The sequence below is a fragment of the Sinocyclocheilus grahami genome, unplaced genomic scaffold, assembly GCF_001515645.1.
Source record: "Sinocyclocheilus grahami isolate Dianchi unplaced genomic scaffold, SAMN03320097.WGS_v1.1 scaffold60.1, whole genome shotgun sequence".
Taxonomy (NCBI): domain Eukaryota; kingdom Metazoa; phylum Chordata; class Actinopteri; order Cypriniformes; family Cyprinidae; genus Sinocyclocheilus; species Sinocyclocheilus grahami.
In genome coordinates this window covers 1,584,325-1,597,284 of record NW_015505239.1, presented here as the reverse complement: position 1 = coordinate 1,597,284, position 12,960 = coordinate 1,584,325, and the positions used below count along the sequence as shown (strand labels likewise).

Below are 12,960 nucleotides of genomic sequence, written 5' to 3'. Positions count from 1 at the left end.
TTTGGTTTTCTCTGGAAGAATTTCCCTCTTTTCAGGGGAAATCTGGTCATTTGAGTAGAATGTTTTCCCCTGACAGAGTTTGTTGAGCATTGGCATTTAACTCAAGCGTTTTCAGTTTCCGTTTTTGAAGTGAGGCAGAAAATGATGAACTATCTGTGACTTTTACCCATCGCTGAATGATAAAGCACCAGAGTGACAACACCCACACAGGCCTCCATCAATCAATGAGGGCTTTATTTACTAAATATCACCCGTATGTTGTACAAATGGCCTGATGAAAGGGTAATTTATAAGAACGCAACAAGCAGAGCATGTTAGAATTACATCCCTTCCCCTCATTGTTCAGCTACAGTGCTAAAGTCATAACTGCCAAAGAGTCATGTTTATCAGGCTGTTTATGCAGTCTGGAATTTTGTTGGTAGTCCAAGGTGCTGCTAAAACTGGCTCTTGATCAGTGCATTTCTTTGTATAGGGAGTGTTTTGGAAAATAGCATCTACTCTGCAAAAACTGAAAAAATGATACATTTCTTATGCTCACCAAGTTTGTATTTATTTGATCAAAATACAGCAAAAACTGTAATTGTGAAATATTATTACACTCCTAAACAACTGTTTTCTACTTAAAATGTAAATTATTACAGTAATGGCAAAACCATTACTTCGGTCTTCAGTGTCACATGATCTATCAGAGATCATTCTAATATGCTGATTTGGTGCTCAAGAAACACGCTATTATTATCATCAATGTTGAAAACAGTTGTGCCACTTAGTATCTTTGTGGAAACGATAACACATTTTTTAATACATTTTTGATAAATAGAAAGTTCTTTTGTAACATTACAAATGTCTTTACTGTCACTTTTAATTAATTTAATGTATCACTGCTGAATAAAAGTATACATTTCTTTAAAAAAAAATCGTATTGATCTCAAACTTTTAACCGTAGTGTATATTAAGCGAGATCTAACTTCAAAATCTATAATAATCACTGTGGGGAAAACATGAAATACTGTCTGAAAACAAGTTTTAATATGTTGCTTTTTAGGTCAAATTATCTTGTTTTAAAGATGTCTAGATAATTTTTTTTAGAAAACAGTGAAATTCCAAGCATGGATTTTTTTCAGATTCTTAAAGTAATTATTCACTCAAAAATGAAAATTCTGTCATCATTTACTCACCAGTATGTTGTTCCAAACCTGTATGACATTATTTCTTTATAGAACACAAGAGAGGTTTTGAAGACTGTCCTTGATGCTCTTTCAAGCTTCGAATAAACACCATAAAAGTCTAAAGTTGTATAATAGGTTTGTGTGATAAACAGACCCATATTTAAGTCATAATTTCCTTCATTTCTTAGCTGTCAAATTTCAAACTCTGCATCGGGATTATTACAATATGTGTGATAGTGTCGTTGACAGCCAAAACATGTAAAATCATGAGTAAATGATGACAGAATTTTCACTTATTTAAAATAGAAATGTATACAACTTAACAATACAAGAGAATGTGGGTTCTATAAAAAAAAATGTGTCTCATAGCCCTTCTTTTTCTCTCACACCAACTGCAGAACGCAGTGCGGCATAACCTTAGTCTTCACAAGTGTTTTGTGCGAGTAGAGAACGTTAAAGGGGCGGTATGGACTGTCGACGAGCTAGAGTTCCAAAAGAGAAGGCCGCAAAAGATCAGCGGGTAGGTGTTCCAGCGCCACCCCGTGCAGTGTGGCTGACCAAACCCGTGTCTGGTGGTGTTGATGGATGGGCTCCATGTCATTGTCTCTGTGCTGTGCCACCCATTGACCCCCTGCTAGCTTTAGCGTGCGTCTCTGTGCCTGTATAAGAGTTATGTGCTGGCTATGTGCACCGTAACCCCTAGTCGCTTGTGCTTATCCATTCATTCATTTCATATCCTCTTCTCTATCACTGTCTGTTTGTCTGTCTTGCTACATCTGCATCTGGCTGCTTGCTGCCCCTCTCCCCCATCCCAGGGTGCCGTGCGCACCAATCTCTCCCTGCATAAATGCTTTGTAAGAGTTGAGGATGACTTTGGGTCCTTTTGGACCGTAGACGACGAAGAGTTTAAACGCGGCCGCCACATACAACGAGGTCGCCCCAGGAAGCATGTGGCCGACGAAAGCTGTGATGAGCTGCTTGTACAGTAAGCACCGCCCTCTGTCCCGCCCCCTTCCTGCATGCTCCGCCTCTGTGTGCTCGCTCATCCTGTATGCAGCCTTTCATATATTGTGCTTTTGTCATTTCTGTTTTTCATAATATATTAAATGACTCGTGTGAGTGTCATGTGATTGTATAATAATATGTGATGTTAAAATAAAAGACAAATTCACATAAACTCTGTTCCAAAACTTAGCAAGCTTCCTTGTTATCTGTGGTCTACATAGGATTCTTGTAGTTCCTACCCTCATTAACAGTTTGTCATTAACCCTCATTAAGAAAGTGAAAAATTGTCAAAAAATAGCTGAAAACAAGCACAATCTTAGAAGGCAGCATTATTATTTTGAAACGGCGTTTTCACTGGAAGTGAAGTAGGCAGCTAGTTTTGGGACAGAGCTCTAGTGTTAAACAGCTTTTGAGAGTTTAGTGCCGTCTATTGATTTTACTATTGAGTTTCATTGGAAATCAGATTGTACTCTAAATACTGACTTCAGTGTAAAATCAATCTGTTCAGTAGACCGGTGACAGTATGACTCGTTTCTGTACTGCACTGAATGTGTGTTTGTATTGTTGTCTCTACAGAAGTCCAGCTCTAGTAAAGAACATCCATACCACTTTGGGATATGGTCCCGCTCTTTCTGCAGCCTTCCAGGTAAATATTATTATTTAGGTACATATATTATTTATATGGTTTTATTTATTCATCTATTCAGTTGCTGCCCATATCAAGTCATTAACTGTACACTATAGTATGATTTTGTCCACAGTTGATGAAAAATAGCAGTAAAGCTTGCTAGAAAATACTACTCATTTAGCTGGTTTATAAGGTGTGACACAGTCTTGCGTGACACAACTTCAATTTCCATGATGCCCTTGTGGCGCTATGATGATGCAAATATAAAAACAAAAAATTATCAGGTACACACTCTGCATTCTTTTCATTTAATCTTCCTGTCTTTTTTGTCTAAAAAATTTCTAAAAATGATTACATTCTGGCTAAATTCACTTGAACACACATCATGTCATCATTACGACTTTAAAAACGCCTAAAAAGGTCCTAAAAGGAATTGAAGTGTGCAAATGAATAAAATGGTTATTTATTTTGGACCAGCTGAAGGCCACTGAACGCTCCTAATGTTTTGTAGGAATTGGTCTCACCGAGTTAATCTCCTGCATTCTGTTTTAGGCTTCAATGGCAGAGAACAACATACCTCTATACACTACCGCTTCCATCGGAAGTCCCACTCTTAACTCGCTTGCCAGCGCTATCCGAGAGGAAATGAATGGGGCCATGGACCACGGGAACAGCAACGGTAGTGACAGCAGCCCTGGACGCTCGCCCCTGCCAGCTATGTGAGTGGCTCACGTCCCACATTCGTAATGTGTGTGTGACTGAGATAAGGGCGCGAGGTAAAGGGAGATGTCCAGGAATCATTAGGCTCACGTGCATGCAGGGTGACGCTCGTGCAGCTTAGGTGGTGGAAATTTTATTTTATAGAAAACTGCAGTTTAGAGAGGAAGTAGGAATTGTGAATGCAGTCTTAGAAGGAAACCCCACCTTTGGCAGGTTTCTACGTTGGGGGAGCTCGTAAAGCAAATAGTGTCTCTCCGTGTTATTTCGAGAAGTTGTTTCTAAACTCGCTTTTATTACGGGTCAGTAGTGTGCGGCGTACTACGCCGAGTTCTTCCCTAATTATTACCTCCATTTTGTTTAAATATTTACAAAAGTGGTGAATAGAAGATGACAGAACTGGCCTCCTTTTTCCAGCCAGACAGGACTCGCAGCACGTCCGAAAACTCTGCGAGCCGTCGAGAGTAAAACAACGAAGGGAGGGGTGGGGGGGGTCGTAATTAGCCTTGACGAAACCGCTCCAAGATTTCCATGTAGCTGAGCTGCGGTCGGGGCTGGAAACCACAGCTCCCCATACACTTGTTGTATGGGAGGGACCGCCGTGTTGTTTGAAGCTTAAAATAATACGGTGCAGATAACATGGTTTCCAGATGTCTGAGGACAGAATGGTGATTTGTTGCTCAGCGAGATTTATATCAGCAAATCATTTCTTTTAAAAAAGCAGTGCGGTAATGAACTCGTGAAGATGTGGGTGAGAGAAGTGCTAATGGCAGGTAACATAGCTGCAGGCCTGCCCCATCCGCAGGATACAGAGAGACAGGATGGGTGTGCTTGCTCTGAGGCGTCTGCCTCTCACCTCTCCAGGCATTTGCCGACTTAACACACTCAAAAGCAAAGATGTTGCCCCGAACACGAGCCATACAAAGTGTGAGAATATACGAGCATACATAAAACATTAACATAAAACGCACTGAGCTTTATTAGGTTAATCAGATTTATGGATCATGTTATCAAAGGCATCGCGTTTCAATTTTGGTGAATAACTTTTTCACTAATAAAACAATTTTGTCACTTATAGATGAGGCAAGGAAAGCTTAGAATTTTCAAATGTTCAAGCAGAAATTAGATGGGCAGGTTATATCTTTAACCTTTCAATGCAACAATTCAAGAGTTATTTGTAATTGTAATTAAAATATCAAATAAGCATGTATGGCCATGATTACAAACACAAAGGAAAATGCATATATTCAGAATATTCTTATTAACATAATTAGTTTACATTATCTGAAAAAAATGAAATACTTTTTTATTTTATTCTAGACATGTTAACATTATAACATTTTACCATGTTAATTCCATTTCTATGAAGTATGCTGGATTACCATGTAAAAGCTATGAAACATGAATACTTTAAACAGTCATTACTATGGTATTATCATCTGACACTGTCGCTTTACCATGGTACCACCACAGTACTTTTTTGTAAAGCATTAACCTTTTTTTCCAACAAAACATTTTTTTTATTCCTTTTGGATGCAAATGCAAAAACACAAAACACCTTTTTCTGAAATCAATTATAAATTCCATCTTTCAAGTCTTTCAATTTTATGAGTTATTTTGAACTGTGTAATTGAATGTCAACTATTAAAATGATTACATAGTATTGCTGGCCCAAGTATATAATTATTTCTGTCTTAACATGCTACGAGGTAAACCAGGCCTGTAATTATGAGGTAAACACCCGAGCACATTGTTAATATAAGCGCTATATACTAGCTTTATTGTTTTTGAATTCTACATTCTCTTATGCTTCAGAGTCACAATTAATAACATCTAACAAATGGGTTTCCTTAGCGCCTGCACCTGTATGTATTGTTGCAGATGCCTGCAATCAGATGTTTCAGTCCTAATTACAATGAAGGCTAAAGCAGAGTGCAGCTCAGTTGCATATTAATAACAATTTCATGTTTGCCCTCCAGCTAGAGATTGAGAACCGGAGGCCATGGGATACATGGAGACACTTTGATCTAAAACCGATAGAATGGCGCGAGTTTTCTTATTATTCATGCACAAAATATGATAACTCATTAGCATGGCTGCTTTCCTAACAATCGTGGAGAGAAAAGAGGTTGTTTGGGGGGGGAAATAGATATTGTGGCTAATTACATTTGCCAAACATGTCTTAGCGAAAACCTATAGTTTGCCATGTGAGACTAATTAACTTAAAGGCTCTGCCACAGCTGCTTCTAATGTTTATCCTTTTATTCCTTTCGGTTTTGGTTGTCTTCCCCAGTAGAGTCAGCGCTCGCTCTTTGGCGCTCTATTCCTGCAGTGTTTCTGTAATGAGAAATTTGGCAGATCTCATCTCTGTGGACAATCCTGTGCCCAGACTGTGGGCCGGGGTTCATGTTTTGCCTTGTTTACAACTGACAGCGTTATTATTCTTGCAAGGGCTCTGTTTCTTATCACAGCCGTTTGTGTTGGGCCCCGTCGTCAGTGCCTCCCCCTTCCCCTCTCGTCTCGCACACCTCCCCGCCACTGCTTTTCTTCCCCTTATTGACATTTTGGTTAGAAGTTGCATTAATTTTGCGTGTATTTAAAGCATACGCCGCACTGTCTGGTCACCGTGTTGTGCGGCTGTGTTTTTTTTTTTTTTTGCACGCTTGAAGTTGATTAATGACGGAACCTTGTGCAGGGTCGTCCTCTAGAGACCCGCCTCACAGGTTGTGCATGTTAACGAGCGAGAAGAGGAGCGCGCGGAGCGGCACTGATCCGACGCCACCGGGAAGCTGACAGGCCGTCCGCTCACTCACCGCAGTCCATTCTCTCATCGCCACGTCGCACGTTGTTAATCTCCCTCATTTATCAACTCAAAGTGAAAACCCTGTTGTCAGGCCAGCTGTGGAAAATAAAGCCGGCAGGTATCCCGGTGCTGGAAGAACTGAAAGGGAAGTGGAGTTATCAGGAGCGCTGCTGTGCCGCCTCTGTTAGTCTTTCATTATAGAAACAGCTGGTCATTACACTAGTCCTTTTTATTTTCAGATATTTAACCAGTAGATGGTAGTGGCTGCACTGATACAGTTATACTGTACATATTGATATGTTATAATTTTTTTTTGTATTGTCACAATATTGTCCAGATGCAGAGCCCTGCCCTTGACTTGGCGATAAAAATATACTTATGCCCAGAAACTAACAATTCGTTCCCACAAATTAAGAATTTGTCCTCTTGTTTTATTAATCAGTTCCCTCGTTTTAGTTTAATCGTTGCCACAAATAAAAAATTTGTTACCACAATTTATTAATTTGTTCTCTCGTTTTAGTAAATCATGGCCATGTTGTACTAATTCGTTCCCTCATTTTGATTTTAATTAAAAAGGGAACAAATTAGTGCAATGTGGCCATGATTTAATAAAATGAATGAACAGTTTAATAAGTTGTGTCCACGATATGTATTTGTTTGCCCCGCATATCATGTGTGGGGCTCCGTATCTAGGTACTGTAGATCCATGTATTAATTTTTAGTTTTTTTAATTTAAAAAAATAAGTATTTTTATAGACCTCACCCAACACTGAAAAAACGATACTTCAAAGCATCAGCTTAAAAAGTCAAATTAAAGGAAAGAAAAAACAAACTTATCAAAAATATGCATTCATTAAGAATTATTTTTAATAAAAAAAAATTATTATTATCGTCTTATAATATACTTAAGTAAATAATTATTTTAATATTATTATTATTATTATAGTTTTTTATTTTGAGAATGGAGTTTTTTTTTGTTTTGTGTGAAAATAAATGAACATTCCTATTCCGTTTTATTCCCAGGCATCATATCAGCGTAAAAGAGGAGCCACTGGACCCCGAGGAGCACGAAGGTCCCCTTTCCCTCGTGACGACTGCCAATCACAGTCCAGACTTTGACCACAATAGAGATTACGAGGACGACCACGGTCACGAGGACATGCTGTAAGCCTGGTTTCTCCCAGGTCCTCTGCCGAAGAGACCATACTAACTGCGCTCACCTGCGAGACCACTCCAGATATAGCAAGCCCAAGACTGGATTCACAATCCTCTTGTTGACAGCTATTAAAATGTTCTGATTTACTTAGTGCCATTAAATACGAAACGAAATACGAGATAAGAAAATCTATTCCATTTGGAAGTATTTTTGATTTGTTTCTACTTTTCGGTTTAAAGACGAAATGCGTAAATTTCTACTCATCTTCTGATGAAGAGACGTTTGGTACTGGGGCCTGCTTCTACTTCCTTTTGGCAAAAGTGTCACTGAGACCAGAGCGGACATGAAAACACAGCTGAGAAAGACTCATTGCCCTCCGAGTCGAATAAACACTGATCACGAACTCTCACACACACAAATCATTAGCGCTTCGATGAGCGTGCCACTCACAGTGTGCATGTACGTATGTGACTTTAATTCATTGTCTCTGCCTTCAGATCTTCTCAAGAGGACGGTTCACCCAAAAATGAAAGCTCTCTCGTCATTTACTCACCCTTAGATCGTTCCGAACCCGTGTGACTTTCTGTCTTTCGTGAAACACAAAATGATTCGTTTTGAAGAGTGTACTCGGTTGCTTTGAAAGCAAATGCTCTCCCTGAGAGTTTATGAGAGTCAACGGTGAGCGAATCGTTCTTTTGAGTTGGATCTTTTTAGTGAATTGGTTGATGAGGTTCAAAACAAAGCTGACTGATTTTCAAGTTCAACTCACTGACTCAAACAAAGGGAAAGATTCCAGTGAATGGTGGCTTAGATTTTGGTTAGTTTTTTACCCAAATGTATCTACAACTTCAGAAGACTTGGAATATAGGAAAACGGTATAGTTACCATTTATGTCACTCCACTCTGCATTAATTGTAATTGCATGAAAAAGAGCAGCTGGTGCACTCTTTAAAATGTCTTATTGTGTTTTTATGTATAAAAAGAATGTCATATAGCTTTTGAACAACCTCATTATGACTAAATGACAGAATTTTCATTTTTTAAGTGCACTGTTCCTTTAAATTTGCTGTCATCGCAGCTGGAGGATATCTGTCTGGTGTTTTGAGGGTTCCTGGGCAAATAATTTAAACTTAGTGTCCTCTCATTACTCTGTGCTGTTAGCTATATATCCTTTTTGCTGGGTTTGTTTGTTTTGGTAACTGATCAGACCTCATGAATAATGACGTGGAGTTATGGTGTGCTTAGCACTGGATGAATGTTAAGGCTTCTCATGCTCTCTTTTTTCCCCTCTTTCTTTCCTTTTCGAAATTGAAACAGAATGTCGCATTACCGTGTAGTATTTTTCTGTCATTTGTTCCTAGCGTTTCGGATCGCCACTTTGCAGTCACATTGCCCTTGCGTGCCGTCACACACACACACACACACACACACTATCTCTGTCTTTCCCGCTCATGAAGTCCATCTGCAAATGCACTACTCGTAATGAAGGCTCCCTCTCCACGCTCCAATGAAGTTTAATTTTCACGTGGAATGAATGACAGAGAAATCAACGCAGGTTAACGTTTATCGCTCTGAAATTATACTTTCAAAAATCCCCTTTTGTGGTGATGCATGTTAGCGTCAACCAAATCACTGATCGAAACCATCATCTGTATTGCAAAATGAAATGTAAAAAAATTTTGAAATAAGCACCAGGGAGAGGATTGTTAGACAAAAGCTAATCGTGATTCCTGAACGTTATTGACGGCATATAGGAAACTTTTTTTTTTTATTTCTGCCATTTTAAAGACTGCCTGGATGACTTTTAAACTGCATTCCCTCTAGTTTCAATATCAGTTTCACCACATCAATGACCGGCTCAGCCTCTGTTATTAGACGTGATAATAATTACACACGGGATAAACGTTAAAGGGGTTATGAACTGAGGCTGACGGCACAGCCATGACCACTGAGCATTACGGCACTGGGGCAGCCCACTATCACCATTCGCTTCTTGCCACATCGCAATTGTTTCCGACGGGCTGTTTCCACGCAGGCCATCTGAACCCGGAAAGCAACTCCGAATTGGAAGCTGCTGTCGCCGGCTAGCTTAGATTGAAATTTTGGGAACAGACTTTAGATTAGGCTTCTACAAAGCGATTGCGTTTAGTTTTTTTCGAATGACTGCAACCAACCACTTTCTGTGTTCTTATTTATTACTTCCATTTTTATTGTCAGTTTGTTTTTACTTAAGTTGATGTTTATGTCTCTTATCTGTGACTACCAAAGAAGCAAGATACTACAAGTTGATATATTCTATGTTTCATGCAATAGCTAAACAAAAGGCCAAATATCCTTATAGTGTTCCCCACACTGGCCGGACGCAAAAATTATGAAATGTCTGAAACTGTGTCGGGCTTATGATGGTGAAGGAAAAAAAGAAAAACAAAAGCCAAAGGGGTTGTTCGATGGGCAGCTGTATGTCGTTCCCTGTGACCAAAATAGTAGATCGAGACCAACACACGACCAAATCAAAGCAATGTTGTCTTTGGGCCAATGAAAAGGAAAAAAGGGAGTGTTCTATCAGGAAATGATGGCTATAAAGGGGAAGGATATGGATGAAAGAGTTTAGGACTGTGCTCACTGTCGTCACAGGAAATTTAAATCCAGGAGGGGGAAAACATTTGCATAACACAATGTGAACTGAACTTTAAACTGGACCACACAATGATGAGAGTTTCATTTGTTCTCATACTTTAGATTTTTTTTTTTGCCATTTTATTCTTTGAAAAGATTGTATGCCACTTACCTTGTAAATTCGAAACAGGATTCCCGATGTCTTTTTGTTAACCTTGGCAATGCTCTATGATTGTGTTTTAGTGTCTGTCAACTTATTACTTTTTTATATTAAAAAACACTCCTGTCAACCAATAAGCTGGGTACAAGGTACTTTAATGGCAGTTACTACTATTTGTACATTTATCTAAGCATTTCGTATTGATGAAAAGGGTTCACTGAAATGAATAAAGCATCCGGGCAGCTGCAGTGGGACAGATTCGGGGCTCATCTGAGGGCCGTTTCTGATTGTTATTCTTGAGCAGGTAGATGAGACCATTCACCGCATGTGTAGCTCGGCATTACTGAAGAAATACAGCATGAGAAACTGTTAGTATGCATACCTCAGTTCAAACCTCTAGGGAATGCGTAATTAAGAAAAAGATGTAACATTTCACTCAGTTGCACTTAGTCGTATGTCTTGCATGTTTAGTCTAAAACTGTAGCAAACTATTTTAAGAAAAAGATTTTTTTTAAATATATAAAAATCAGAGCTTGTTTATCACGAGGGTCTCTCTTTTTTTCCTCTTTTAAACCAATCCAAACCTCAGGCTTTTTTTTTATCGTTAAACGCCACTCGGCTTGCTTCGATGTGATCTCTTCTTCGATTTATTTTGCTTCTCACATGCGGTAAACTGTTTCCTGTCTCTGCTCTTTTAGCTCATGTTGAAGTAGGTTGTACATACACCACATTATAGCTTGTGTGTCCTCTCATTTTCTCCTGATTCTTTTCAGAGAACAAAAAAATACTGTTTGTATCACCATGTTTGCTTTATCACAACTGCTTTGTATTTACTATTAAAAAAGACGGAAAACACAAAGAAATGAGCTACTGCTGTATGTATTCCAATAGCGAACTGTGCTGCAAGTGTAATTGACTTCATCTTGCTTTTTCTGTAGGAAAAAAAAAAAAGGAAACTCGCAGACATCTGGGAGGGAATGGATCCGGGGATAATCCACCGTTTTTGGATTCTAAAAACTGTAAAATAGAAAACAGATTTGTCTCTGTTATCATTGACCGAAGAGTGTTGTACGCTCTTTCCCTTCTTGCGTTAAGCTGTTTTTAATACGTTCAAAAAGATCCTGCTTTTCTGGTCTAGATTAGCTATACAGCAGGTGTATGTCCTCTGGAGCACAAGGGAAAATACTTGCATGTCTTGCAGAACTGCAAAAATCATTTCTTAATCACTATTTTTCTTCTAAAACTAAATGTGCAAGTTTGATTTGAAGTACATTTATTTTTAGTATTTTAAGACTTAAAGATACAGGGGTTGTTTAAAACAAGAGGGAAAAAACACTTTGCCAGTGTGGTACATGATTCACAACAATGAAAAGTATTATAACTTTTTTTATATATATAATAATTCACTATGTTTTAAGTTATAGTCGTCTTGTTTCCCTGATGAAGAAAAAAAGTTTGCTGTGAAGAAAGTCTATGAATCATGCACACTATAATAAAAATATTGATTTGTGTGTACTATTTCTCTAAAAACAAGAAAACTATGCAATAATTTATCAAAGTTTTCTTTTTGGCCTTATAAGCAAATTGTAAGCAAAAAAGCTAGTTTTTTTAATGCAAATCATATTACAAATAGTTTTAATAGAAACACATCCTCCAGCAGACAGTTACTGTCACAGTCATGCTGCTCTCATACACTATGAATGACTAGATCATGATCATGCCTGTAAATCTTCACAATTATTTCTTTCAGTCTTCTATAATTCCCACTTTTTCTACTCTAATCTAAAATCTTTACATTCTCTCTTTGCTGACTATTCCGTTATCCTCAGTGTCTAAAACTGACTCTCATGTTCGATACAGAAGCAATAAAAATGCAGTTTGTTTCTGAATTATATGCATCTTTCATTATCTGTGCTGTTGTGGTCACACTATAATAAAGCTACAGATAATTGTTTTTCATATATGCACATATGACATGCAAAGAGAAGGCTCAAACCAGGCAGAACTGAAGTGCATTTATCAGTTTCAGCACAACATTATTAAGTGTCTTTAATCAGATTACTGTTTGTTATCGAACGCTCGTCATGAAGTCCATAATGACCGGCACTATCACGGCAGCTCGCACATTAAATTACCTTCTAATTAAAAAGAGACAGTTAAACTGTCCTTTACCAACAGCAATTTAGGTAACTGCATTTGACCAGCTATAAATTGTTACTGCATTAAAATCCCAGAAATATTAGCGATATGGATTTCTTGATGGAAATTAATGCTGATGATGAGGAGTTTGCTTTTTATGAGGGATGCACGGGGTCATGTTAGCCACTAAACAGCAGACAGAGATCAGGCCAAAGCATTTTTAATCTTGTGAAACAAGCAATTACAAATAGTTGCATTGATTTGTTAAAAAGCTTTAGGTGACATAAATTGTTTCCCGCTTAGCTTATTGCTCTGATACATAAATGTCATTGGGGATATTATCATTAAAGATGCTGGAAGACAAGATTTAAAGGAAACAATATAAAATTATGGTTAGACTTTTTGCTGGTAATATTTTATCCCTTATTTGGAGCTTCTTAATTTTATTGCTGTTGTCTCACAGATATTATAAGAGCCAGCTAGTTTTCTCCTAGTCCGCTGTCATAATCATGGATTTGCACCAGGGTTTTTTTCAGTTAACTAAACCTAAAACCATTTAAGAAATCC

At 38.2% G+C, this 12,960-nt stretch overlaps 1 protein-coding gene across 1 annotated transcript in view; it reads left to right on the top strand.

Moving 5' to 3' along the window:
* LOC107584474 (forkhead box protein P1-B) overlaps positions 1-11,113 on the top strand; it is a 166,138-nt gene extending 155,025 nt beyond the window's left edge. Inside the window, exons 18-21 of the mRNA XM_016271111.1 lie at positions 1,568-1,689; positions 2,751-2,820; positions 3,355-3,521; positions 7,346-11,113. Coding sequence (XP_016126597.1) covers positions 1,568-1,689; positions 2,751-2,820; positions 3,355-3,521; positions 7,346-7,490 — 504 coding nt within the window. The 3' untranslated portion in view covers positions 7,491-11,113. The remainder of the gene's footprint in view (positions 1-1,567; positions 1,690-2,750; positions 2,821-3,354; positions 3,522-7,345) is intronic.
* The last annotated feature ends 1,847 nt before the right edge of the window (positions 11,114-12,960 follow it).